This window comes from Castor canadensis, chromosome 5, assembly GCF_047511655.1.
Source record: "Castor canadensis chromosome 5, mCasCan1.hap1v2, whole genome shotgun sequence".
NCBI lineage: Eukaryota > Metazoa > Chordata > Mammalia > Rodentia > Castoridae > Castor > Castor canadensis.
In genome coordinates, this window is record NC_133390.1 from 57,377,305 (window position 1) to 57,404,459 (window position 27,155).

General features: G+C 35.8%; 1 protein-coding gene across 1 annotated transcript in view; it reads left to right on the forward strand.

Moving 5' to 3' along the window:
• Window positions 1-22,808, forward strand: part of LOC141423237 (leukocyte surface antigen CD47-like) — a gene marked incomplete at its 5' end in the record, with an annotated part of 40,331 nt that extends 17,523 nt beyond the window's left edge. The window contains 5 exons of the mRNA XM_074073055.1: window positions 4,936-4,977; window positions 12,773-12,880; window positions 19,785-19,877; window positions 21,186-21,281; window positions 22,581-22,808. Of these exons, the coding sequence (XP_073929156.1) occupies window positions 4,936-4,977; window positions 12,773-12,880; window positions 19,785-19,877; window positions 21,186-21,281; window positions 22,581-22,807 (566 nt within the window). The remainder of the gene's footprint in view (window positions 1-4,935; window positions 4,978-12,772; window positions 12,881-19,784; window positions 19,878-21,185; window positions 21,282-22,580) is intronic.
• Between the last annotated feature and the right edge of the window lie 4,347 nt (window positions 22,809-27,155).

The window sequence follows — 27,155 nt, forward strand, 5'->3', positions numbered from 1 at the left end:
TAGGTATTTGATTTTTCTTTTGAGGCTATCGTAAATGGAATTGTTTTCCTATATTCTTAATCTGTTCATTGTTAGTGTATAGAAAGGCTACTGATTTTTGTAAGTTTACTTTGTATCCTACCACATTGCTGAAGATGTTTATGGTGTCTAGGAGTTTATGGGTAGAGTGTTTTGGGTCTTTAAGATATAGGATCATGTCATCTGTGAATAGAGATATTTTGATAGGTTCTTTACCTATTTGTATTCCTTTTATATGTTCTTGCCTTATTGCTCTGATTAGGAATTCCAGGACTATGTTGAATAAGAATGGGGACAGTGGGCACCCTTGTCTCATTCCTGATTTTTGAGAAATGGTTTCAGTTTTTCTCCATTAAGTTTGATGTTGGCTATAGGTTTGTCATATATATTCTTTATAATGTTGTACATTCCTTCTATTCCTAGTTTTCTTTGAACTTTTATCATGAAATGTTATTGAATCTTATCAAAGGTTTTTTCTGCTTCTATTGAAATGATCAAGTGGTTTTTGTCTTTGCTTCTATTAATGTGCTGCATTACATTTATTGATTTGCTTATGTTGAACCACCCCTGCGTCCCTGGGATGAAGCCAATTTGGTCATGGTGAATGATCTTTCTGATATGTTGTTGGATTCGGTTTGCTTTTGCATCAATGTTCATTAAAGAGATTGGCCTGTAGTTCTCGTTTTTGGATGTGTCCTTGTCTGGTTTGGGGATGGGTATAATACTGACTTCATAGAATGAGTTATGCAGTATTCCTTCCCTTTCTATTTCATGGAGAAGTTTAAGGAGTGTTAGTATTAGTTCTCCTTTAAAGGTCTGACAGCATTCAGCAGAGAATCCTTCAGGTCCTGGACTTTTCTTTTTTTGGGAGAGTATTGCTGTTTCAATTTCATTTCATGTTATAGTTCTGTTTAGGTGGTTAATATCCTCTTGGTTCAGTTTTGGGTGGTCATACATATCCATAAATTTGTCCATTTCTTCAAGATTTTCCAATTTATTGGAATATAGATTCTCAAAGTAGTCTCTGATGATTCCCTGGATTTCCTTGGTGTTTGTCGTTAATTCCCCTTTGTCATTTCTGTTTTACTAATTTAGGTCTTTTATCTCCTCATTTTAGTAACATTGCCAGAGACTTGTCAATCTTGTTTGTTTTTTCAAAGAACCATCTTTTTGTTTGGCTGATTCTTTGGATTTTTTTTTATCTCTATTTTGTTAATTCTGGCCCTTATTTTATTATTTCTGTCCTTCTGCTTGTTTTGGGTTCTGCTTGTTCTTGTTTTTCTAGGTCTTTGAGATGTAGTATTAGATTATTTATTTGAGATCTTTCTGTCCTTTGAACATATGCACTCATGGCTATAAACTTTACTCTTAGGACTGACTTTTCTGTGTCCCATAGGTTCTGATAGGTTGTATTTTCATTTTCATTAAATTCCAGGAACTTTATGATTTCCAATCTTATTTCTTCTATGACCTGGCAGTTGTTTTTTTTCAGGGCCTGAATTATGTCTTTCCATGACCTTCTTACATTTAGAGTTTATGTTGAGAAATCTGATGTTTTTCTTATGGGTTTGCCTTTATATGTGACCAGTCTTTTCTCTTTTACAGCTTGCAGAATTCTTCCTTTGTTCTTTATATTGAGTGTTTTGATTAGGCTATGTCTTCTGGTGTTTCTTTTTGGGTCCTGATGATTTAGTATTCTGTAAGTCTCCTGAACCTGGGTGTCCCTCCCTTTCTTAAGGTTGGGGAAGTTTTCAGCAATTATGTTACTGAATAAATTATCTGTACCATTAGTTTGTATTTTTGCTCCTTTTTGTATACTCATGATTCATGAATTTGATCTTTTGATGGTATCCCAGACTTCTTGTGCATTCCATTCATATTTTTATAGCATCTTTCATGGTCTTTGAGTATTTGATCTAATTCCTCTACTTTGTCTTCTATTCCTGATACTCTATTTGCAACTTGATCCACTCTGCTCACCAAGCTTTCAATTGAGATTTTTTATTTAGGATATTGAGCTCTTCATTTCAGATTGGTTATTTTTCAGGGTTTCTATATTTTTATTGATTTCCTATTTTATATTCTGCATGGTCTTCTTTATTTCATTCATCTTTTTGTTTGAATTCTTTTTGAGCTCTTTTAGTTGCTTATTTATTTCCTCTTTGATTTCAGACACTAGCTTGTGTGTCTGTTCTTTGAGCTCATCAATCATTCTTACTATTATTTTTTGGAATTCAACATTTGATTTTTCCTCCTCTTTGCTATTGTTTAACTCCTTAGTGGTGGCATTGACTTTGGAGGGAGAGCTATTGCCTTGCTGCTTCATGTTTCTTCATTGAAATTTACACATCTGGGGGTGTTTTTTTGGTTCAAGTTTCCAGTTCCCTGTGTCCCTTTAGTTGGGGTTTTATGGAAGATTGTACAAGACTAGGAGGTGTTTGAGCTCTGATGTGTTTTCTTGTCTCAAGATGGGGGCAAATAGTGACTCAATATTAATCCCTTCAGCTTCTTATTTTCAAGATGTTGAACTCTACCTTCTGTTCTACATAGAGCAAAGAGGCTTAACTACTAAAGCTGTCACAGTTATTGAACGGCAACCTTGAAGTTACAGTAATCCCTAATGAAGGTCAGTTACTGCTACTGTTCCAGTATGTCTGGTTGCCTGTTGGAGTAAAAATGAATCTTCATGGTACTGGAAAGCTAAATGTCATAAGGGTTGTGTGGGAAGAGTGGTAGAAAGGGGGCAGAGAAGAGATGGTTTAGGGTTGCAAATTTAAAGACAGTTTATGTGGATCTCATATGATGACTTCAGTAAGGGGGAGGGAGGTAGGTAGAAGAGGGAATTGTGTAGCAAGAATGCAAACCACTGATGCAGTGTTCAGAAAAAAATAGCTGTAAGTGAGTAAAAGATCTACATCTTAGTTTCAGCAGCAAGGGGCATAAATTTTACAAAAAAAAAGTGCAGATTTTCTATTGCTATTGCTCTTCCTCTGCCCCTCTGTGTCTGAGTCTTTGAGTCCACTAGATACCTGCCTCTGGATTGGTGATTGGAAGAGAGGGGGCTGTTTGTAGATCTAACTCTCTGGAGTTTGTACTGACAACTTCCCAGCCTCACCCCATTCACATTTGCAATGTTCTCCTCTCTCAGGGTCCCCAGAACTTACAGTCTGTAGTTACGCACCAAGAGCAGGGTTTTATCTAGATGTTATCCAACCTCTGGAAGGGCTGTAGGTGCAGTTCACTGTTGGTAGTGCCACCACACTGTGCCCTGGTCCCTATGACCTCTTGGGCTGCTGCTGGGTCCCAGTACATTTTCCTTGTTGGATACCCATTCCTTGCAGGCTTTCACTCAGTACTGGTTCTAATGGAGGTCTTACCAACAACAATGGGGGTTGCATGGGCTCCAGAAGGGGGTATATTGCAAGCACTTCAGGGAAGTTCACCATGGCCTCTAGAGAGGGCTTTTGTTCAGGCCTGGAGCCCTGTTTGGCTCCTCTTCTGCTCACGAGTCCGCATAGCTTTCCTCAGCTGATTGTCTGCTGGACACCTTTGTTGTTTGGGAACAGACTTTGTCCATGTGGTTCTTATGTGGAAGGTTTCTCCCACCCCTCCTGGGCAGGCTGGTGCTAGTTGCTGGTGCCTCAGGAAGTGCAAACCTGCAAATGTTTCTCCATATATTCTGTTGCTTCACTCCATTTAGGTTGAAGTAGGGCGCCGCTTCTGGATCTGGGCTGTGTCTTCCAATGGCCTCAGTTTCCATGTTCATTCAGGTTTATGGGAGCTCCGGGGTTCAGAGCTGTCAGCAAACTGCCATCTTGAATTCTCTGAGAATATTCTTAAGTGTTTTTCAGACTGCCCATCTGTCTACCTACTAACCTCTCAAGCAAGCTATGAAATGCTTTTCAGTGCATTTCCTTGACTTTGTTGTTAGAGAAGAAAATTCATGACTAAAATTATGGTATTTGGAGTTCATGAGATGCAATTAAACTTAATTTTAAAAAAGTTCTCAACAAGTATTATTTGAAGTCTTAATGCACAATTCTTTTTATATGGGTTTGTGGATCTGTTTTCACCCTATAAGTTACATGTGGCTAACAACTTCCTTGCTAACCTAAACCGCACATGGTTACATGAAATTTGTCCCTAAAAGGGACAAATTAATCTTCTATTCCAGAGTCTGTGTGAGAGAAAACAGGGCTCATGTAGCTTGGTCCTAGTCACACAAAGGGGAGGGGGCCTAGTGTACTGAGAGCTCCCTTACCTGGTCCCCTGAGTCAGTCTTTACAGGAACACTTCATTGTTGCTTGAAGGTAATTTGGGCACTTTACACACATGAGTACTCAGCATACAACACATAATATTATAATTAATAGTTGCTGAACACTTGTGCCATCCTTTGTTTTGAGGCCTTGGCATATGTTAACTCTGCTAATAATCACAACAGTCCCTTAGGGGGTAGGTCCTGTGTTATTCCTGTATGACAGTTGAGGACTCGAAAGATCAGAGGTGTTCAGACATCATCTGTGGTTAGGATGGATTGTGAGTCACAGTTAGGTTTCATAGCTGGGCAATGTGGCCACAGAGCCCTGTCCTCAGCTGCTATGCTGTGCTGCCACTTCCATAAAACAGGAGAAATGTGGTGAGAAACACTGAAGTAACTGGAGCTTTTGGTTTCCTAAATAAAATTTTCTATATGACTAAATTATAGGTATAATTTGTTTATATGTGTGTTTGTAAACTTAGGCCACACCTTTAGCTAATTATTTTAATCTTCCATCTGTATAATAAAAGATACATTTGACACTGTTAGCAGTATTTAAAATGATTACAGTAAATACTAGTTGTGATTTCTGTTTTCTTTCTCCTCAGTTACATGGTTTCGTCTAAGTGAAGTTATTATGATTATTACTTTTTCAGCTCTGTCTATACTTCTGTTCTGGGTACAGTTTACTCTTTTAGGTAAGTATATTTTTCATGAGTGTTTTAGTAATGAAATTGTTACTTCTAGAAGGTAGTACTAGTGAAATGTTCTATGTAACTAAGTTGTATTAGGAAGAGGGTTACTGTGATAAATAAGAATTGCAGTTTGAATAATAATCACATACTTACAAGTATATATTGTCCCCCATGTTTTGCTATGGTTCTCCACTTTCAATTCCTAAGATGGTGTATTTTATATCTTGTTGTCTTTTTTAGTCTCTTCAGAATGAATAGTAGGAATACCATAAACAGCAATACCTTAAACTCATGGTGCATTTCCATGTTTGCATAGATCATTTTATTTGATAAACACATGGCTGTAGGCTACCTTAGTGAGAAGACAGAGTCAGATACTCTGGAACATTAGGACTCCAGTGCCTCATTTTCCCAGTGAGAATTTCTCTTTAGACTTGTGTCCCCATGGAAAAGCCTTCCGTATGTAGTTCTGTAGCACCCGAGGAAGCAGCCAGGAAGAGCTGTGCTCTTTTATCTTGCTTTGCCATGAGATTTGGGTAAACAAACCTCTGAGGGCAAATCTCAATGCTGTACCAGATTTGGCATCAGCAGTCTAGAACTGTCATTACAAGGTAAATAGGTCATTGTAATCTGAGTAATGTTTATTTCCATGTGGATTTGGTAAAGGAAATTTACTAAATTAATGAGATTTTGAGGAGACAGTTTAAAGTTTCAAACTTTTAAAATGTAAGATTCACTCTCATTCTCCCTAGAGCAGCCTGAAGTAGTCATTGAAGACCAGGAAACACCTATACAAGCAGGGAGTAAGCAGTGCTGATTTAATTTATTCTGCAACCTTTAGAAGAGTGAAAGTTAGGACATATTGCAGTGGATGGCCTCAGAAGGTGAAGGTGTGTGTATCCTCCGTGATACATAACAATGGAAGAGAGATGACTGGTTATATAGTTTAGGAGCTTATCCCAATGTATAGCACACTAGGCAAATGCTTAGCCATTTCAGAGATGTTTTCAGCTTGTGCCTAAAGGAAAAGGGGGAACAGAGGAACAGAGGGTTGGCAGTGGCAAGTGCTAACACATTTCACAGCTCTTGCCTTCATGACAGGGTCTAGACTTCTCTTGGAAGTTATCTTAGAATTTCCATAAGTCTTTTAGTTTAAGAAAAGGACTGGTGAGGACCTGGTCTGTTATCACCATTGTTGGGGAAGGATTTTAATCATATCAGGGGACTCAGGTAAAGGCTAAATTATGAGATCACAAAATTGTTTCACATTGGTGTGATTTATTGAGTTTTGATTTATAGAGATTTACTGATCATTAGTGACAGATGAATCTGTTTGAGAGTAGCCATATTTTTACAAGATAAGCTTTACAATCTTTTCTGACTTAAAAAAGCAATCATCATATTTTACAACACATTATATAACTTAGGAAGTTACCAGTATACAAAGATCACCTCGAGTCTCAAAACCTAGAAATAGACTATTGGTATATTCTAGAGCCCTTCCAACTTCCTTTTTGTCTTTATTTTTTTATCTTTCTTTTTTGCAAAGAAGAAAGCATAAGTGGACTCATTCAGCTTTTTATATGTACCCTTTTGTATTATTTCCTACTACTGCAGATCAGAATATCTGTCTTTTACCTCACAGTCCTGACATTTATAATTCTAAAACTTTTGCTAATTTTATATGTGAAAAACATCTTCTTTTATTACTTTTCATTTTGTGTTAAATGTTCTTTTTCATATTTTTTTCTGCCAGGCATATCTTAAGGAATGTGTTTATGAACCTATAGAAATATTTTGGTGGAATGTTTTTGTTTTGGCTCATCCTAAACAAGTAAATGTGGTGTATGTGTGTGAAAGAGGAACCTCTCTACTTGAGTCTCCCAGCCTGGCCTCATATTTTCAGGAATTGACAATGATGGTGGCTCAGTATTCATGCATCTCTTGCTCTGAAGGAGAGGCACTGTGCCAAGTACTTTATCCCTAACATGACATTTATTTCTCCTGGGGACACTGTAGGTATAGATGCTACTGCTATTCCTATTTTAAACACAAGAAATAGGCCATTTCTACAGTCTCCAAGCTGTTTTCTGGTAGTCCTGGGATTGGAGGCGCTGTGTACTGCTGCACACCATTGTCTCCTCATCTTGAATTTCTTTGCATGAAGGATGAACCTGCATCTAGGTACACACCCTGAATGGGTGCAACCGTCAGTGATAAAGTAGAATGTTGACCTGCTGGCACTGAGCTAAATGTTTGAGATGTAGAAGTGAGCACACATGGCCCCTGGCTTTGCAGCCCTCAAGTGTCAGTCATCATGGTCAAGGAGACTGTGTGTCTGCCTGTCCTGTGCCTAATCTGAATCTAACTTTTCTTTTGGTGTCCTTTGTAAGAGGCTCCTGGTTATGGCCTAGATATTTCACCAAAGAGAAGAACACATCTATTTTCCACCTGTGTGGTTATGCATTTTTTATGATCCAATATGTGACAGCTCTTTGATATTAACAGTAACTCAGATCCATGACTTTTACTTTCTACTTCTGAACTTTTCCTGACCAGCTTTTATGGTTTATACTTGGTTATAGGATATTTCTCTCAGTAGTGTTTCTAGCTTTGCATATGAGTCTTTGTGGTCCAAGATGAAATGTAGACTTTTGCTAAGCTAAAATTTCAGTAAAGTCAGCAGGTTCTGTCCTCATTTGGGGAGAAAGAGTTTCTTCACTCCAGAGCTATATCTTCTACTACATCTCAGGATGCATCAGCTCTGCTAAGGAAGAACCTGGGAGGACTTCTCAGCTCCCAGGGCCATACCAGGACTTGGTGAGCCCTGAACCAAGTTTTGAAGACAAAGATCTCTTACAGGAAATGACACACCTTTGCCTTTGGTTTTGACTCACAAACTTTTAAGAAGAATCCTTATGTTTATCAAAGAGCTCAGAGATTACTTGAATCAAACACTGAAACTCAACCAATAGTATTGGTTTCTGACACTTTGTTTTTGTTCCAAAAACCAAGTCACAGTTTGTCACTCCATTGGCAGTGAAGTCCCCTACTGATTTTCATAGTTTTTCTTTTTTACTCTCTCTTAGCATAAAAGGTTCTTTCCATCATTTAGATAGTTGACTTGCCTACCTTGTCCTCTAGTTTCTAGGGGATTGAGGTCCAAATATATATAAAGAACTGGCTAAGGGCTGAGCGCAGTGTACATGCCTATAATCCCATCTACTTAGCAGGTATTGGTAAGAAAGATCTCAGTGTGTGACTGGTGCAAAAGTGTAAGACTCTATCTGAAAAAAGAGATAAAGCAAAAAAAGGACTGAGGGCATGGTTCAAGTGGTAGAGCATTTACTTAGCAAGCACAAGGCCCTGAATTCAAACCCCCGTACTGACAAAAAAAAAATAAAAACCTGGCTAACATTTCTGTAGTTCTTGACAGGTCTTTCTAGTCTTTCTTTTTCTTTCCTGAACTTTTGTCATATATAGTAGGTCTACTTTACTTCAATCATGTAAGCTGAGACTTTGTAATCTTAACAAAAATGTGAAAGGACAAGAATGAAAAATGGGAGAGCACTACCAGGAGGGGGAAAAGAGAGGGTAAAAGAAAGAAATGAAGAAGATGAATATGTTTGCTGTACTTTGTATTCAAGAATGAAAATAGACTATTTAAATCTGTTGAATCACTATAAGACGGAGACTGGTAAAAGGTAGAAAAATAGAGAGGATGAACCAGTTGAAGATATAGTACATATGTACATGGAAATGTCGTAATGAAATTCCCTGTGTAGCTATCTTAAACAGAAATGCCTTTTTTTCAAAAACAAAGGACAGGAAGGTTAAAATGGGTCCTGTCTTGGGAGTTGGTGCCAGTGAGAGTGGAGACTATAGAGGGAAGGAGTGTAGGAGGGTGAATATGATCGAAATATTATGTACTCATGTATGAAAATGGAAAAATGAGACCTGTTATAACTGTTCTAGGAAGACGAGGATAAAAGGAGAATGATGGAGGGGGTGAATTTGATTAAGATATATTGCAAGCATTTTTGTAAATGTCACAGTATACCCCCAGTACAATAATATAATAAAGAAAATAGCTAAAAAAGAATGTGAAAAATGTTCTTGTTCTATAATCTTTAAATTTTTAAAAAGACATTAGCAAAAATTCAACACAATCCTTCTGAAAGCAGCAATAATGTTCTTCATAGAAAAAGAAAAAAATCCTAAAATTTGTATGTAACTATGGGGTAGGAGGGGGTAAACCTGAGTAGCCGAGGCAAGAGACATTGCACTTACTGACTCTGATTTCAAAATATATTATTACAAAGCCATAGTAAGCAAAATGGCATGATATTGGCAAAAATCAAGAAACAAAATAAAGTAAAACCAGACACATAGACCAATGGTACAGAATACTGAGACCAGAAATAAACTATTCATCTACAGCCAACTGATCTTCCATAAAGAACTAATACTATGCATTGGTGGAAAACACAGTTTGTTCAATAAATGATTCTGCATAAACAGGATATTCATATACAGAAGAATGAAACTAGACCTCTCTCACCATACATAAAAATCAACTCAAAATGGATCAAAGATGTAAATGTGAGACCCAGAACTATGAGCAACTAGAGGAAAACATAGAGAAAACACTTTAGAACATTGGGATGGGCAAGATATTTTTCTTTTTTATAAGACTCTAAGAAGATAAGTAACAAAGGCAAAAATGGACAAACAGGATTACATCAAGCTAAGGCGCTTCTGCACAGCAAAGGAAACAACCAATAAAGTGAAGAGACAACCTGTGGATTAGGAGAAAATACTTGGAACCTACTCATCTGACAAGTAATTAATATGTAGAATAAGCAGGGATTTCAGACAACAGTGAAAGGAGATTTTCCAATTAAAAAATGGCAACATGACGTGAATAGACATTTCTTCAAAGAGAATATGCAAATAGCCAACCAATGTATGAAAAAATGCTCAACATCAAGAATTATCAGAGAAATGCAAATTAGAATCGTGAGATACCATTTTGCCTCACTAAGAATGGCTATTTTTTTTTTAAAAAACTAACAAAAGCTGGTAAGGATGTAGAGATGGGATTTCTTACTATTGGAAATGTGAATTAGCACAGTCATTATGGAAAAAAATTAAAATCAAAAAATTAAAAACAAGTCTACCATATGGTCCATTAATTCCCCTATGGAGTATGTATACAAAGGAATTAAAATCCATTTCTGAAGAGGTATCTGCATTCTTGTGATCATTGCAGCACTATTCATAACAGTCAAGATAAGAAAAATGTGGCATATATACACAAAGGAATATTATTCACTCATAATAAAGAATAAAGTTTTGTCACTTGCTATAGTGTGGATGGAACTGAAAGACACTATGTTAAGTCCACCAATTATCACATATTCTTACTTGTATGTGGGAACTAAAAAGTGGACCTCCTAGAAACAGAGAGCAAAATAGTGGTTACCAGAGGCTGAAGAGCACAGGGAAGAGGGAGAGAAGGAGCATGTTGGTCAATAAGGGTTAACAGTTGTAGATGAAAAATGAGTTCTGAATTTCTTTTCTAGAATAGAATGACTAACATACTGTATAGTTCAAAGAAAAGCTAGAGGAAAGTTTTCTAAATGTTTTCACTACAAAGAAGTGGTGAACATTAGAGAAGATAGATGCTCACCCAGATTTAGCATTATACAATGTGTATGCATATCAGTTTCACATGGCTCCCCATAAATGTGTACAATTTTACATGAAGGTTTACTAATGAAAGCATAGAGATACTCTTTCATTGCCTACAACTTAAGTAGGCCCCATTAATATATTTGTTGGAAATGGCTGCTTAGTTCAAAGCAAAGTTTAAGGTAACCTTGAATACTAGGAGTTTAACTAGTCAACTGGAACTAAAACTACCTGCATTAGGCATTGTACGTATGCTCAAAGGGAGGAGGCCAATTTAAGCTGTAACACTGACAATAGTAGTGTTTGCGGTTATTTTTAAAACTGTTGTTGCCATTGTCGGGTGTTTTCAGTATTGACTTAAATCTGGAAGAATCTCTTAAGAGTTTTTCAGGTTTATTTGAAGCAGCTTCTATTTTACAACCTTTTGCAGAACTTTCAAGCTCTATTAGATAACAATATACGTGGGGTTAAAATGGAAAGCTGACATATGTCAAGAGAAAGTTTATTTTTCTGTGTCTGTGCATTTTGTAACCTATACATTCAATTTCACTGTAGCTGGTATTGGAACCTAGAAGACAGAGAAGTTGTGTAAATGCTGCAAGGAGGCAGGGTCAGGGCCCAGCAGTTCTAGGGCTGGATGGAGGTCACAGATGAAATCAGAACTTGGGAACTTTGCCATGTGTATTGATACTTTCTAGTTACTGTGAATAACCAGAAGTGTCAGTTTCTCAGCTTGATGGAGGGATTGTTGCTTAGGCTTCTGTCTCCCTTTAACTAGACTTGAAGTTGAGGCTATAATCAATCCACAGTATGGGTAGGTAGAGAGTAAAAACAAATCTTTAAGTGCCTGCAGTTTACCTTAAACAGATTTTTATGGTGGTCATTTAGGGGTTTATTTGTTGATTTTACTATATTTAAGCTGTTCATCATTTTAGGAAAGAAAAATTAAATGCAAAATACAATGTTTGGACTAGTTCCCCTCACCACAGTCACCCATTGATTACTGGCATGGAATATCCAGGCGTAGGCGGATAGTCACACAACAGAATTTCAGTTACACTTCCTGTTGCTCTCTGCTTCTCAGTCTGGTTTGAGGTGACTTTTTAACAACTTCTTGTTGAAAAATTAATTTCAATATTAATCAAAACAAAAAAGTCAAGCAGTAGTAAAAGAAAATGTTTTTATGGCTATTTATAACATTCAGGGAACGTAGCAGGTGCTTGACGATAAACCTAGCATTAGAAATAGTCAAATGTGTGATGAATCCTGTTGATTCTGATTTCTTTCTTTTTAAATATTTTAAGCATTTTTCTCCACTACGATTTCACAAGGGAATGACTTATTCAATGATTACTCTATTTTCTGTTCTGGAAACAAAATATTCAAACATTTTACTATTTGAGTGGGTGGTAGTAGGATATGAACTCAGGGCCTCTGGCCTACTAAGCAGGCACTCTACCACATGAGCCACTCTGCCAGCCCTTTTTTTGTGTTGGGTATTTTCAAGAGAAGTTCTCGTGAACTCTGCCCAGACTGGCTTCGCACTGCAATTCCTATCTCTGCCTCCAGACTAGCTGGGAATATGTTTTGCTAATTTTGTATAAGATGGAACTTTGTTCTCTTTTTCTTAGTATTGCTAATTAACCAGTTGTTTCCCATCAGTATTATCTGTATCAGTCTTCTGTTGTTGATCTGGGGTTTTGTTCCTCGGGACATTGACAAAGTCAAAGGGCGTTTTGATTGACCATGACTGGCATCTGTAGGGCCCAGGGATTCTGCTCAATATTCTATAATGCACAGCAACCCCCACAGAAAAGCTTATCTAGTCCAAAAGTTTAATAATGCCTCAGCTAAGGAAGCCTGAGGTAAACAGCTTCATTCTTTAAAGCTCAGCATCCACATTTATAATGCCATGTCCTTCCTGTCCACTGGCTTATGAAAAAGATGTGGGGTGACCTGATGATGTGAAGGAGTTATTCCCCAGAGACTATTCAATTACAGTGAAATTACAGTGAGTTGTCAGTTTGTTTCTGCACCTTATATGTTTCAGAAATAGCTTCCCTTGTGATTTTGAGTTGATGTAATTCTTTCTTTTTCTTTTAAGTAATTAAAAGTGCACCTGATCTTCTCAATGAGAAAATATTTGTTTTATTTGTTACTGCAATACTGATCACCGTAAGTGTTATTTTTGGAGCCACTACTTTCTCTTCAGGTAAGCTTTACAGGTACTTTGTGGGATGTTTGGCTAATGGAAGTAGGGCTGTTGGAACAAGTTGTAGAAAATGGGGTAGTTTCAAACAACAGAAATTCTGTCACTGCTCTGAAGGCATCAGTCAGAAATCAGGGTGTCATCAGGGCTGCACTCCTTCTGATGGCTCCAGGGGAGGATCCATTGCCTGCCTCTTCTTGCTGCTGGTATTTTTAGGCAATCCTTGGCATTCTGTAGGCATCATGGCTCCAGTCTCTGCCTCTGTGGTGGCACTGCTTCTTCCTCCTCTCCTCTTCCTTTGTGTGTCTGTGTCAAATTTCCCTCTCCCTTTTTTTTCCAGGACACTTGTCATTGTAATCAGGGCCCATTCACTTAATTCAGGATTTGTTCTTCCTTCAAGATCCTTAACACAATCCTATTTTTTGTCTTATAATGTAACTTACTCTTTTTTCATACAAGGTAATATCCACAGGTTCTAGGGAATGGGGAAAGGGAATATCCTCAGGGCCACCATCCAATCCATTATGGAGACAGATTTCACTGGCTAAGATGTGGAAGAGGGATGAACACGAGAACCATGTCTGTCGGAAGTGGCAGTTACATCTGGGGGATGGAATTGAGAGTGGGAAATAAGGACAGTGAGCACATGGACTTAAAAGCAAAGACAGGCTAGGACTTAGGGTGGTAGAGTAGAGTACCACTGAGGCTTCCTAAGGAGATGTGATGTTTAGAAACATAAATTTGGCAGCTGTGTTTGCATCTGGAGTTGGTGAGGGTCTGGAGAGGAAATGAAATCAGAAGACAACTTGAAAGAGCAATGACTTGACTTTGAGACAGATTGAATAGACAAAGGAAAGGAATCGTAAGAAATGACTAAAGCTTCTCATAGAATTCTGTGGGTGGTTAGGAAGCAGACAGGCTAACTCAAGGATTCCACATGTTGAAATGTAAATTTTTTAGTTTAGTCTTAAGTCATTGAAAAAATGGTCACTCATTTTGTATAAATCTTAGGTGGGATTATTTTTAAATATTTGCAGTTTAATATTTCACAGTTTAAAGGGGCAGTATTGAGAGTAAAACATTGAATAAATTAATTACTTCAACTTTCCAAAGAGCAGAAAAGCATGTAGGAAAATATTCTAAATATATATTTTTTAATTCATTTATTCACATGTGCATACATTGTTTGGGTTATTTCTCCTTCCTGACCCCCACTCCCACTTTCTGCCTCCACCCCCTGTCACTTCAAGGCAGAACCTGTTCTGCTCTTATGTCTAATTTTGTTGAAGAGAAGACATAAGCATAATAACAGACACAAAGCATTTTTGCTAGTTGAGTTAAGAATAGCTATACAGAGAGATTCCAAGCATTGCTTCCATGTACAAATGTGTTACAACCCATGTTGATTCAACTCTAACTGATCTTTACACTGATTCCTGATCCCCTTCTCGTGTTAATCTCTGTCACTTTAAGGTTTCTGTATTAGTTCCTCTGGAGTGGGGACATCAAACGCTTTCATGTTTTGGGTTTTCTACCTATCCCCATACCTCCCATATGTGCTCTCCTCTTGTCTTGTGACCCAAGTCCAACAACATTGCTGTATTTTCCCTAGATCTAAAGTCTGCATATGAGGGAGAACATAATGATTTTTGGTCTTCTGAGCCTGGCTAATCTTGCTTAGAATGATGTTCTTAAATTCCATCCACTTACTTGTGAATAATAAGATTTCATTCTTCTTCATGGCTGAGTAAAATTCCATTGTGTATGAGTACCACATTTTCTTGATCCATTCATCAGTAGTGGGGCATCTTGGTTGTTTCCATAGCTTGGCTATTGTGAATAGCACTGAAATAAACATGGGTGTGTAGGTGCCTCTGGAATAACCTATGTCTCATTCCTTTGTGTATATCCCCAGGAGTGGGATGGCTGGATCATATGGTAGATCTATGTTTAGATTTTTAAGAAGCCTCCAAATTTTTTTCCAGAATGGTTGTACTAGCTTGCATTCCCACCAGCAGTGTATGAGGGTTCTTTTTCCCCACATCTTCACCAATACCTGTTGTTGATGGTGTTTTTGATGATGGCTATTCTAACAGGTGGGTAGACTCTTAGTGTGGTTTTGATTTGCATTTCCTTTATGGCTAGAGATGGTGAGCATTTTTTCATGTATTTTTTTGGCCATTTGAATTTCTTCTTTGGAGAAAGTTCTGTTTAGTTCAGTTGCCCATTTCTTTATTTGTTCATTGATTCGGGGAGAGTTTAGTTTCTTAAGTTCCCTGTATATTCTGGTTATCAATCTTCTGTCTGACATATAGCTAACAAATATTTTCTCCCACTCTGTGGGTGATTTCTTCAGTTTAGAGACCACTTACTTTGTTGTGCAGAAGCTTTTTAATTTTATGCAGTCCCATTTGTCCATTCTTTCTCTTAGTTGCTGGGCTGCTGGGGTTCTATTGAGGAAGTCCTTGCCTATACCTATTACTTCCAGAGTCTTCCCTGCTCTAACCTGTACTAACTTCAGAGTTTCAGGTCTGATATTAAGGTCTTTGATCCATTTTGAGTTGATACTAGTACAGGGAGATAAACATGAATCTAGTTTCAGTTTCTTGCAGACGGATAACCACTTATCCCAGCAACATTTGTAGAAGAGGCTGTCTTTTCTCCATCATATATTTTTGGTACCTTTGTCAAAAATAAGGTGGGTACAGTTGTGTGGATTCATATCTAGGTCCTCTATTCTGTTTCATTGGTCTTCATATCTGTTTTTGTTCCGATACCATGCTGTATTTATTGCTGTTGCTTTGTAATATAATTTGAAGTCGAGTATTGTGATACCTCCAGCCTTGCTCTTTTCGCTGAGTATTGCCTTGCCTATTCGTGGTCTCTTGTGTTTCCAAATGAACTTTAGGGTAGAGTTTTCAATCTCTGTGATGAACGTCATTGGGATTTTGATGGGAATTGCATTAAACATGTAGATTGCTTTTGGTAGTATAGCCATTTTTACTATGTTTATTCTACCAATCCATGAGCACAGGAGATCTTTCCACCTTCTGTAGTCTTCCTTGACCCTTTCTTCGGGGATTTGTAATTCTCCTTGTAGAGGTCATTCACATCCTTTGTTAAGTTTACTCCTAGGTATTTGATTTTCTTTCAGGCTATTGTAAATGAAATTGTTTGCATATATTCCTTCTCAGTTTGTTTGCTGTTGGTGTATAGAAAAGCTAATAATTTTTGTAAGTTGATTTTGTATCCTGCTATCTTACTATAGCTGTTTATGGTGTCTAGGAGTTTTGGAGTAGAGTTTTTTGGGTCTTTAAGGTATAGGATCATATCATCTGCAAATAGGGATATTTTGACAATTTCTTTACCATTTGTATTCCTTTTATTTCTTCTTCTTGCCTAATTGCTCTGGCTAGGAATTCCACTACTATGTTGAATAGGAGTGGGAAAATGGACACCCTTATCTCGTTCCTGATTTTAGGGGAAATGGTTTCAGTTTTTCACCATTAAGTATGATGTTGGTTATAGGTCTGTCATATATAGCCTTTACAATGTTGAGGTACATTCCTTCTACTCCTAGTTTTCTTAGAGCTTTTATCATGAGTGGTGTTGGATCTTGTCGAAGGCTTTTTCTGTATCTATTGAGATGATCAAGTGGTTTTTGTCTTTGCTTCTATTAATGTGCTGTATTACATTTATAGATTTGCATATGTTAAACCACCCCTTCATCCCTGGGATGAAGCTGACTTGGTCATGGTGAATGATTTTCTGATGTGTTTGTTGTTGGATTTTGTTTGCCATTATTTTATTGAGGATTTTGCATTGATGTTCATTAAGGAAATTGACCTATAGTTCTCCTTTTTGGAGGTGTCTTTGTCTCGCTTTGGGATTAGAGTAATACTGGCTTCATAAAATGAGTTAAGCAATGTTTCTTCCCTTTCTATTTCATGGAACAGTTTAAGGAGAGTTGGTATTAGTTCTTTTTTAAGTGTCTGATAGAATTCAGCAGAGAATCCATCAGGTCCTCCCATTTTTGGGAGACTCTTTATTGCTGCTTCAATTTCATTTTGGGTTATAGATCTATTCAGGAGATTAATATCCTCTTGGTTCAGTTTTGGATGGTCGTAAATATCTAGAAATCTTTCTCAAGACTTTCAAATTAATTAGAATATATATTCTCAAAGTAGTCTCTGATGACTTCCTGGATTTCCATGGTGTTTGTTGTTACCTCCCCTTTTGCGTTTCTGATTTTACTGATTTGGGTTTTTTCTCTCCTCATTTTAGTCAGGTTTGCAAGGGGTCTGTCAATCTTCTTTATTCTTTCAAAGAACCAACTTTTTGTTTCATTAATTCTTTGTATGGTTTTTTTTGTTTGTTTGTTTCTATTTCATTGATTTCAGACCTTATTTTTATTATTTCTCTCCTTCTTCTTGTTTTGAGATTTGCTTGTTCTTGTTTTTCTAGGAGTTTGAGATGTAACATTAGGTCATTGATTTGGGATCTTTCTGACCTTTTAATATATACACTTATAGCTATAAACTTTCCTCTCAGGACTGCCTTTGCTGTGTCCCATGTTTTTATTTTCATTAACTTCCAGGAACCTTCTAATTTTCTCTTTTATTTCATCAGGGACCCATTGATCATTGAGCAATTAGTTGTTTAGCTTCTGATTGTTTGCATGTTTTTTTTACTATTGTTTTTGTTGTTGATTTCTAGTTTTAATGCATTGTGATCAGATAGAATACATGGGATTATTTCTATTTTCTTATATTTGTTGAGGCTTGCTTTCTGTCCTAATATATGATCAATTCTGGAGAAGGTTCTGTGAGCTGCTGAGAAGAATGTATATTGTGCAGAAGTTGGTTGAAATATTCTGTAGACATCAGTTAGGTCCATTTGATCTGTGATGTGATTTAGTTCTAGAATTTCTTTACTGAGTTCTTGTTTGGATGGCCTATCTATTGGTGAGGAAGGGTATTAAAGTCTCCCACTACCACTGTGTTGGAGTCTATATATATGTTTTTAGGTCCTTCAGAGTATGTTTGATGAAATTGGGTGCATTGACATTGGGTGCATATAGGTTGATAATTGTTATTACCTTTTGGTGCATTTCCCCTTTTATTAGTATGGAGTGTCCTTTATCCCATCTGATGAATGTAAGTTTGAAGTCTACTTTGTCCAAGGTAAGTATTGCTACCCCGCCTGTTTTTACAGGCCATTGGCTTGGCAAATCTTCTTCCAGCCTTTCACCCTCAGCCAGTGCTTGTTTCTGTCAATGAGGTGGGTCTCTTGTAGGCAGCAGATTGTTGCATCTTCCTTTTTAATCTGGTTTGGTGTCCTGGAGGCTTCCTGTACCTGAATGGGCAGTTTTCTCTAGATTTGGGAAATTTTCTGTTATTATTTTGTTGAATATATTACAAATTCCTTTTCTTGGACCTCTTCTCCTTCTTCAATGGCCATGTCAGGTTTGGTTCTTTGATGGAGTCAGTGAATTCTTTCATATTCCTTTCACAGGTCTTGAGCTGTCTGACTAACAGTTCTTCAGTTTTTCCTTTAATTAAGATTTCATCTTATAGTTCTGAGATTCTGTGTTCTGCTTGTCCTAGTCTGCTGGAGTGGTTTTCGATTTTGTTTTGTATTTCTGTCTCATACTTTTTTTTGAGGTTTTCCATATCATGGGTCACTTCCTCTTTAGTATTGTCAATTTTTTGTCCTAAATTTGTTTAGCTCTCTATTTATGGTGTTCTCTGTTCCACTTTGGTGTTTTTTTAGGGCCACTGAGAGTTCATTTATTTGCTTTTGTGTTTTCTCATATTCTATATTTTTGTTGTCTTGGAATTTCTTGAGTGCCTCTGTATGTTTTGGTTGACCATGTCTAGTAACATCTCTATGAAATTCTCAGTGATTACTTGCAGGATTTCTTCTTTCAGAGTGTTCTTGTGAGCTTCATTGAGTTCCTTGGCATAGTTTATCTTTGTTTTGTTGCAGTCTGCATCTGGGTATCTGTTTTCTTCATTTCCCTTTGAATCTTGTACTACTTTATTTTGGGGCAGGGGGGAAGAATGGTTTCCATTCATTTTTCATCTTCCCATTATATCACTTGGTACTGTTTCTGTCCCTGGTCTATGTGTAATTTAGTATTAGCTAGCTTACAATAGTAAAACTAACAAAATCATGAAAGAAAGAGAAAAAAAGAAAGAAAAAAAAGGAAAACCAAAGAAATCAACAGGGAGAGATGGTGGACAATCAAACAGCAAACAAGACAAACAAACACTTAAAGAAAAGGAAAAAAAAATCCCTGGTTCAGGAACAGTAGAATTTCAGTCTTAGTAGCTCTGGTGTTACTCCTTTAGCATCCAGTCCTGTTTGTCTGCTTATTTGCTCACCAGTTGGTCTGCGTCTCCCAAGCAGTTTGGAGCCGGTGTCTGGTGGTGCTGGAGCTCTCATGTTTTCTGTGTAACGTGGCATGGAGAAACTTTTTATGGGCTGGGGGTTCAGGGTTTCAGAGTTTTGTTTCTTCTTGTTGTTGTTTTTTTTTCTGCCAAGTGTGGCTCCAGCAGGAAAGTATTTTGTTTGGTCTGCTGAAGGTCTCCCAAGCATGTTTGGAGATGGTGGCTAGCAGGCTGGTGGGTGGGCGGTGGGGCAGCCTGACAGGCCTGAAGGTGGATGGTGGTGGCGTGGAGGGTGGCTGCCCACCTGTTCTTTCAGTTTATTGTGGTGTGGAGAAGCCTTCCATGGGCTAGGGGTTCAGGGTGCTGAAGTTGCAGGTCTCTTTTGTGCTTTACCTCAACCAAATATGTCTGCAGCATCTCAGCAAGGTCCCTGATTCACGGAGCTCATGCAGTCTGCGTCTGTGTCCCAGTTCACATTTTGGATCCTCTCTCTAAATATTTTTATTTATTAATAGGGGAATATTCAAAAAAGAAAAATAATGGACTCCGTAGCCTTGTGATTCCTTTAATGATTTATATATTCGTTCAGAACTATAAATTTAAGCCACGTGAGTATTTGATGTTTCAGCATGATTTTGTCTACTTTTTAATTTAAAAAACAGTACTTCTGGTGAAATTTTTTTTGTTTTATAAAAACCAATAAAAATTGGTTTATTCAAAGGTTTTCCAGGCTTTTCTTATTACATTTTCCCATGTAGATTAATTCTAAGGTTATTTTAAGTCTCTAAATCATTAGGTTATTTTGTAAAAAGTTATTTTCATTTGTACATGTTAAGTATCTCTTATTTGACTTGCTTGGAACCTGAATGTTTCATTTTTTAGTTTCTCAGATTGTAGAATATTTGCATAGACATTCCAGTTTGAGAAACCCTAATGATAAAATCTAAGGTCTAATGCCTTCAAAATTTTTGAAACTTTTGAGCATTGAATGTCAGATTTTCAGATTAGGGATGCTCAACCTGTATTGGATGCCAGTTAGCATAATTTCAAATTATGGTATATAATATCTTTCTTTCTTCTTCTTCTTCTTTTTATTTTTTTGTTTTTTTGGGGGTATTGGGGTTTGAATTCAGGGCTTCCTGCTTGCAAAGCAGGAGCTCTACTGCTCGAGCCCTACCTCTTGTCCTCTGCTATGTAATATTTTAAAGATTATTATTTTCACATTCTAAATTTGAGGGGGATTTTATACCTTAAGTAGATTTTGAACACACCGTTTCTCTTTGTTTGCCTGTCTCTGCATTTATAAAGACTAGTTCTAAAAGATTACATTATAAATCACAAATATTTGAACCCCTTTTTTTTTAGTTATTGGCAATCTTTACATTCTAGTCTTTAAAAGATAAGATGAATATCCAAACTACAGTAAATATCATTTTCTTTGCATCTTAAATCACATAATTTTGTTATTGTTATTAAAAAGTCACATTTAACACATTTAGCCACTCTATCAATTCTTAAGATCACAGTCATCTAGATGGACAAGGCAAGATCATTATGTTTACAATGACATTTGCACAGTAGTTCTCTGCACCGGACCAGTTTTGTGTTCATGTGTAGAATCCATGCATAATAACCACTCATGAAGTAAAATGTACAAATGTGTTCAAAGCAGCATTGTTCTAAGATTAGGGATAAAAGCTGCCAGTGTCACTCAGATGACTGTGACAGTAAAAGACTGCTGAACGTGTTAATCTGCACCTGACACTTGTATGGAAGAGCTAGATCACTAGAAAACATCTGCTAACTGACAAGGAATTTTAGTAGGTCTTGGGTCATTGGATCTTACTCTTGATTTCACCAAATGCAATTAGAAGTGAATACTTCATCAGTATTCTCAGCATTCTTCCTTCCCCCAGGTGTTGGATGGAATTTCTGTGGCGTGGTCATGTCAACAGTCCTTCATTTGTTGGGCTCTGCACTTGCTATGTCTGGACAATATTTTTCTGGGTCTGGTAAGAGTCACATTTTTCTGTAATATTGATTTGGATTTCTCTTGGATAGAGCTTTTTTGCTTTCTTTCTTTCTTTCTTTTAACACATAGACTTTTATCTTTTTAGAGTTGTTTTATATTCATAGCAAAACTGAGTGTAAAGTAGAATTCTTATATATTTCTGTCTCTTCCTTATATTCCACACAGCCACAGATTGCCACACAATGAACCCATCAGACCGGTACATTTGCTACAGTCAATGAACTGATGTTGACACATCATCACCACCACAGCTTATAGCTTACATTAGGGTTTATCCTATGCCTATGACAAGATGTAGCCCTTCTTGATATTCTTGATATTCTTCTTATGATATCATGCAGAATAGCTTTTCTGTCCTAAAAATGCCCTTTGCTCCACCTATTCATTTCTTTCTCCCCCCTCAAATCCTTTGCAACATTGATCTTTTTATTATCTCCATAGTTTTTCATTTTCTGGAATTTCTTAGAGTTGTAATTATAGTATATAGCTTTTTCCTGTGTACTTCTTTCACTTGGAAATAGACATCTAAGTTTCCCCCATGTCTTTTCATGTCTCACTGCTGAAAAATATTTAGTACTGAATAATATTTTATTGTGTGGATGTGCCACAATCGTTTATACATCCTGTATTGAGGAACATCCTGTATTCTTTCAGTTTTTTTGTAGCTGTGAATAAAACTTCTATAAATATAAATGTGCCTGTTTTTGTGTGGACATAAATTTTCAACTCCACTTGTGTAAATTACAAGGAGTAAATTTCTGGGTTGTATAAAGTGTATTTTCAGCTTTGTATTAAATTGCCAGATGCCTTGTATGAAAATGGCTGCACCATTTTGCAGTACTACTACCAATGAATGATAGTTCCTAGTGCTCTACATTTGGTGCATTTGATGTGAGATTTTTTTAACCTCTCATTCCTTTCCCCCACAGTGGGGATAGTGTTTTCCCCATTGGTGCAAGAGTACTGTCTGTATATGGCTTGTAGACTCATTTTTATGGCAGCAAAACTATTATACTATGTTTGTAGAAGAAAATTTAAAGTAATGAATATCCAATCGATTGAAGTCTTACACTTTACACAGCATTTTCCATCAGACTTCATATGATAAGGTATGTATTATGCAAATAAGATATAGTTTTTTATAATAATGTGGAGTTATTAACTAAGTTAACAATAATGAACACATGTAGATAATTTTCATCTCTTTATCATTAGAAAAATGCTCTCATTATTTAAAAATTGGGTAATTGCATGTGCATTTCTGATATTTGTTTTGCAGTGTGTGAAGCAGCACATGGCTCTCTTCTAATTTCAGGTTTGAGTATCATAGCTCTGGCTGAATTGTTTGGACTAGTTTACATGAGATGGATGGGTAAGTCAGTCCTATTTTTGTTTTCCTCTGCCAAGAATTTTAGATATATAAAATGGAAAATTATTTTAGTTGATTCTTCCAATTTAGGGCCAAAGAAATGTATTATAATTGTAAAACTTAGAAAATACAATTAGAATGAGGGTAATTAAAGAGGGCAGAAACCACATAAATTAGTGAAAAGTTCATATTATAAAGCTATTTAAAAACACGTGGTTTTATGTATTCAAAAGTGTACTTTTTATTATAAGTAAAAGGAGAGATCTTTGAAAGAGTCACTTTAATAAATAGTGTAAGATTTTTAATTTTCCATTGCTCCTATGGTGGAGCTTTTTTGCAGAGATCTATGTGTTTGGTATTTGCTGTTCTTGTACAGTTTTTGTATACAAGTGCTCCTAAGGAGATCGGAAATGAACTTCCAGGAGATCGGAAATGAACTTCCAAGTCTGTCCCTTTTGTTAAAGTGTAAGCTTTTACTACTTTTAAAACCAATTCTGAATAGATTTGTAATTAGCTTCATTGTTTTAAATCTATGTATTTAATCTGATAACTTTGAAATAAGAGGTTTTTGCATAATTTCTTATTTTAAATATATAGATAGATGCTTTAACAGTGCCTAAAGCTAGTGTGCTCTTACCTAAGCTAAAGATGATTCCTACAATATGATTTACATATCTCCTCTTTTCTAAAAACAACATCCATTCTTTATTTATGAAGTAAAGCAAACTCTTCCACCTATCAAAATGATCAAAAGTTACACATTAATGAAAGAAAAATTCAATGTTTTCTGCTTGGCTGTGAGTGAATTTTATAGTATACATTTCTAAAAATTAATGCAAAACTCAAAGTCAGGAAATTTCCCATTAAATTTGTATCATACTTTCAAGGAAATATCATGTTTATTTTAGAACTTCAGTTCTTGGTGACTGATAATAGAATTTGACTTTGTTATATAGCCTCTATAACTTCCTTTTTAAAAATATATTTTATTTTTAATTGACATATATTATTGTCTGGTGGGGTACAGTGTGAGATTTCAGTATGTGTATAAAATATGTAATGACTAGATCAATATAATTGGCATATCTGTCACCTTAGACATTTATCAATTCTTTGTTGTCCACCATAGTCATCCTGCTGTGTTAGTGATAAAGTTACTCCTCCTATACAACTTCATCCCTATACTTATTAACCATCCTCTATCCATTTGCCTTTTTCCTAAGTTCTGGAAACCTCTATTCCATTCTCTACTTCTATGAAATCCACTTTTTAATATCCACATATAAATAAGTGTACACAATATTTGTTTTTCTGTCCCTCACTTACTTCACTTAAAATGTCCATTAATTCTATCCATGTTACTGTAAATGACAAAATTTCATTCTTTCCTATGACTGAATAATATTTTATTGTGTATATATGCTACATTTTCTTTATCAATTCATCCATTGATACTGGTGAACAGTGTTGCAATAAACATGTAAGTACATGTACTTATTTCAATTCCTTTGCATATAGTAGTGGGACTGCTAGATCATATAATTTTTGAAGTCTTTTGTGTCTGTTTTTATGCCAGCAAGATGCTATTTGGCTTTTTAGTATGTGTTGAAGTCAGGTATTGTATTTTCTTCAGTTTTGGTTCTTTATGCTCAGGATTGCTTTGGCTATTAAAGGTTCAATACAAATTTTAATAGTATTTTATTTCTATGAAGAAAGTCTTTGGTATTTTGATAGGGATTGCACTGGATCTGTAGATCACTCTGTGTAGTATGGACTTCTTACAATAATGATTCTTTCAATCCATGAAATCCATGATCACAGGATGTCTTTCCACTTTTTGTATGTGTGTCCTCTTCAATTTCTATCATCAGTGTTTTACAAGTTGCATTGCGGAGGTCATTCACTTCTTGGATAAATTTATTCCTAAGTATAATATTTTATTTTGTAGGTATTGTAAATGGCACTTCTTCCTTCATTTCTTTCTCAGCAACTTTGCTTCTGAATTTTGTATGTGGATTTTATGTCCTATAGCCTTACTGAATTTGTTTATTCTAACAATTTCTGGTGGCATCTTTGGTATGTATATGCATATATGTATATATATATATTCATGTCATTTATGTTTATGGAGATGATCTAATAGAGAGAAAGTGAACCTGATGTAGCAGAGATAGGATATAATGTCAGAGACATAGTTCTTGAATTTAAAGAGGTGTGGGTTATACTGGAGAGTTTTGCCTTGGGTAAGAGCAGAAGGGAAAACAAAAAGAGTAGACACATCTGTTAGTGAGTTGGGAGGATTTGTTGTAAGAGAATAAGGGAATACCAATAAAAAAAAAACTAATGAGGTAAGAACATCAGCTGAAATGGAGATTGGAAAAGTGGATGCTGGAAATTTCAAGAGACAGTACCAAATATTCAGAGTCAGAAGGAGAACCTATAGTGATTTGTCCCACTTTGGGACAGTGAACATGGATAAAGTTACATTGAAACATGGTGGTCTGAATAAAATTTTCCTTGGATTAAATTTTATGTTTTATTTTTTTAGTGGTCTATAAAGGCAAAAGTTTTATATATTGGCATATTGTCTTAGCAGAAAAATGAGTTTAGTAATTACCTGCATTCTTACTAGTCACAGATAATTATTCTGACAAATATCCTCACACACATTATACATTCAGAAACATCTGTAGTAAAAATGCAAAGGTATTATTTTGATAACAAATTATTTTACATTTTTCACTTTACCAGAGCTATATCTCTGAGAGGGATGGAAGTTAATAGAGTGAAAACTTTGTCATATTGCAATTTTTTTCTCTTTTATAATTTAATGTTTGCATTGGGTTTTTGATTTGCCAGTTTTTATGCTGATTTACCTACAATAGAAAATGTGTAGTCATGTTGAAAAGGCCCTCTTCCAAGGTTGTATATCCAATTATTTTCTTCTGGCATTTAAAATGTAAATGTGAAACTATAAATTATTAATCTACCAGGCTTTATTTTGATATAATTTAATAAAGCAATCTAATTTTGCTTTTTTTAAGATAATTTTAATCATTCTAAAATCTCATATGCCACCACAGATTTAGAATACACACTTGTAATAGCAGAGCTTCTGTAAATTTTTTGAGAAGTTTTAAAACCAATTAAATGCTATTCCTTGAACAAGCTATTTCTTAAAGAATAAAAACTATAATCTCATCACAGTGAAAATCAGTTATATTTTAATTACTTGATACTATATACTATGTATAAATGTTTTGTCAGCTATATTTTTCTTGCTTTTTTGAGTTTTTGAAAAGCTCTTTGTAAACTGTGAATTTTAATGCCTGCCTTTTGGACTGCAGTATTTTGGGACATTTAGAATAAATTCCCAGTATTCATTATAAGGAATGATTGTAAATAACACCATAATTAACATCACTGTCATTTTAAATTGAATTAATTTTAATATATTTTACTACAAAAGCAGTACCTTTCCATTGTGGAAAGCTTTATAAATAACAATCATTATCTGAAGAACCACCAAGGAATTAATGACAAAACTTTATTTATCAACAGCCATTTTTCAGCAACTATTATATAGCAAGCAGCAGCTCCAGATGTGAAACCTTCTCTTCAGAGTTAACATCCAAGCATATATTTAGTGATGCATGCTTCATGGATTATTTCAATAATCAGACTACCAAGTGTTCTTGATGATATGGTCTGATGATGACTAGGCTGTTGATTATTAACATAGGATTACATATATATTATTTATACGTATATATACATATATATATATATAAAACACAGGTGATACACAGTATATTAACATATGAATATATTCACACTAATGTATGGAAATATATATATATGTATACATATATATTTATATATGTATTTGGAGATTTTTTTAATGGATTGCTTTATCTGGCACTTGTTCTCACTTTGCCTCATTTAGCTACTTTACATTTTGACTCAGAAACCCAAGAATAGTGTACAAACAAATAGGCTAAGTCAGTATCTGATCAGTTCAGATTATGCATGAACTCTTAGTTTATAGACTTTGACACCTACATTTTGTTTGCTCAGTGAGATAACATGATTTTTGTCCCAGCTATATTTCTAGAGAATAGAAATTATTATTTGCTATGTATCCATGCATGTTCTTTTTTATTCATTCTGGATAAATATGCTCTATTTTAGATTCTGTGGAGTTTTTATTTTGATTTTCCTTTCAGTTAACTCTGTTGAGTGTTACCCATAAATTTAGCTTTTCATTTCATGGGCATTAAGAAGTATTCTGAACAGATGGCCAAGAAAGAAGCTAATGGAGACAGTTCTTAATGGTTCCCTCTTTCTCCTGCATAGCTTTCTGCACACCTGCGATGAAATCTAAAAAGAAGAACACAAACAGCTTCCTGCTATGCAGTGTGCTAAGTATTTATTCTCAACCACATATCACATGGAAAATGGACAATGCTTCTGTCTCTGATATCA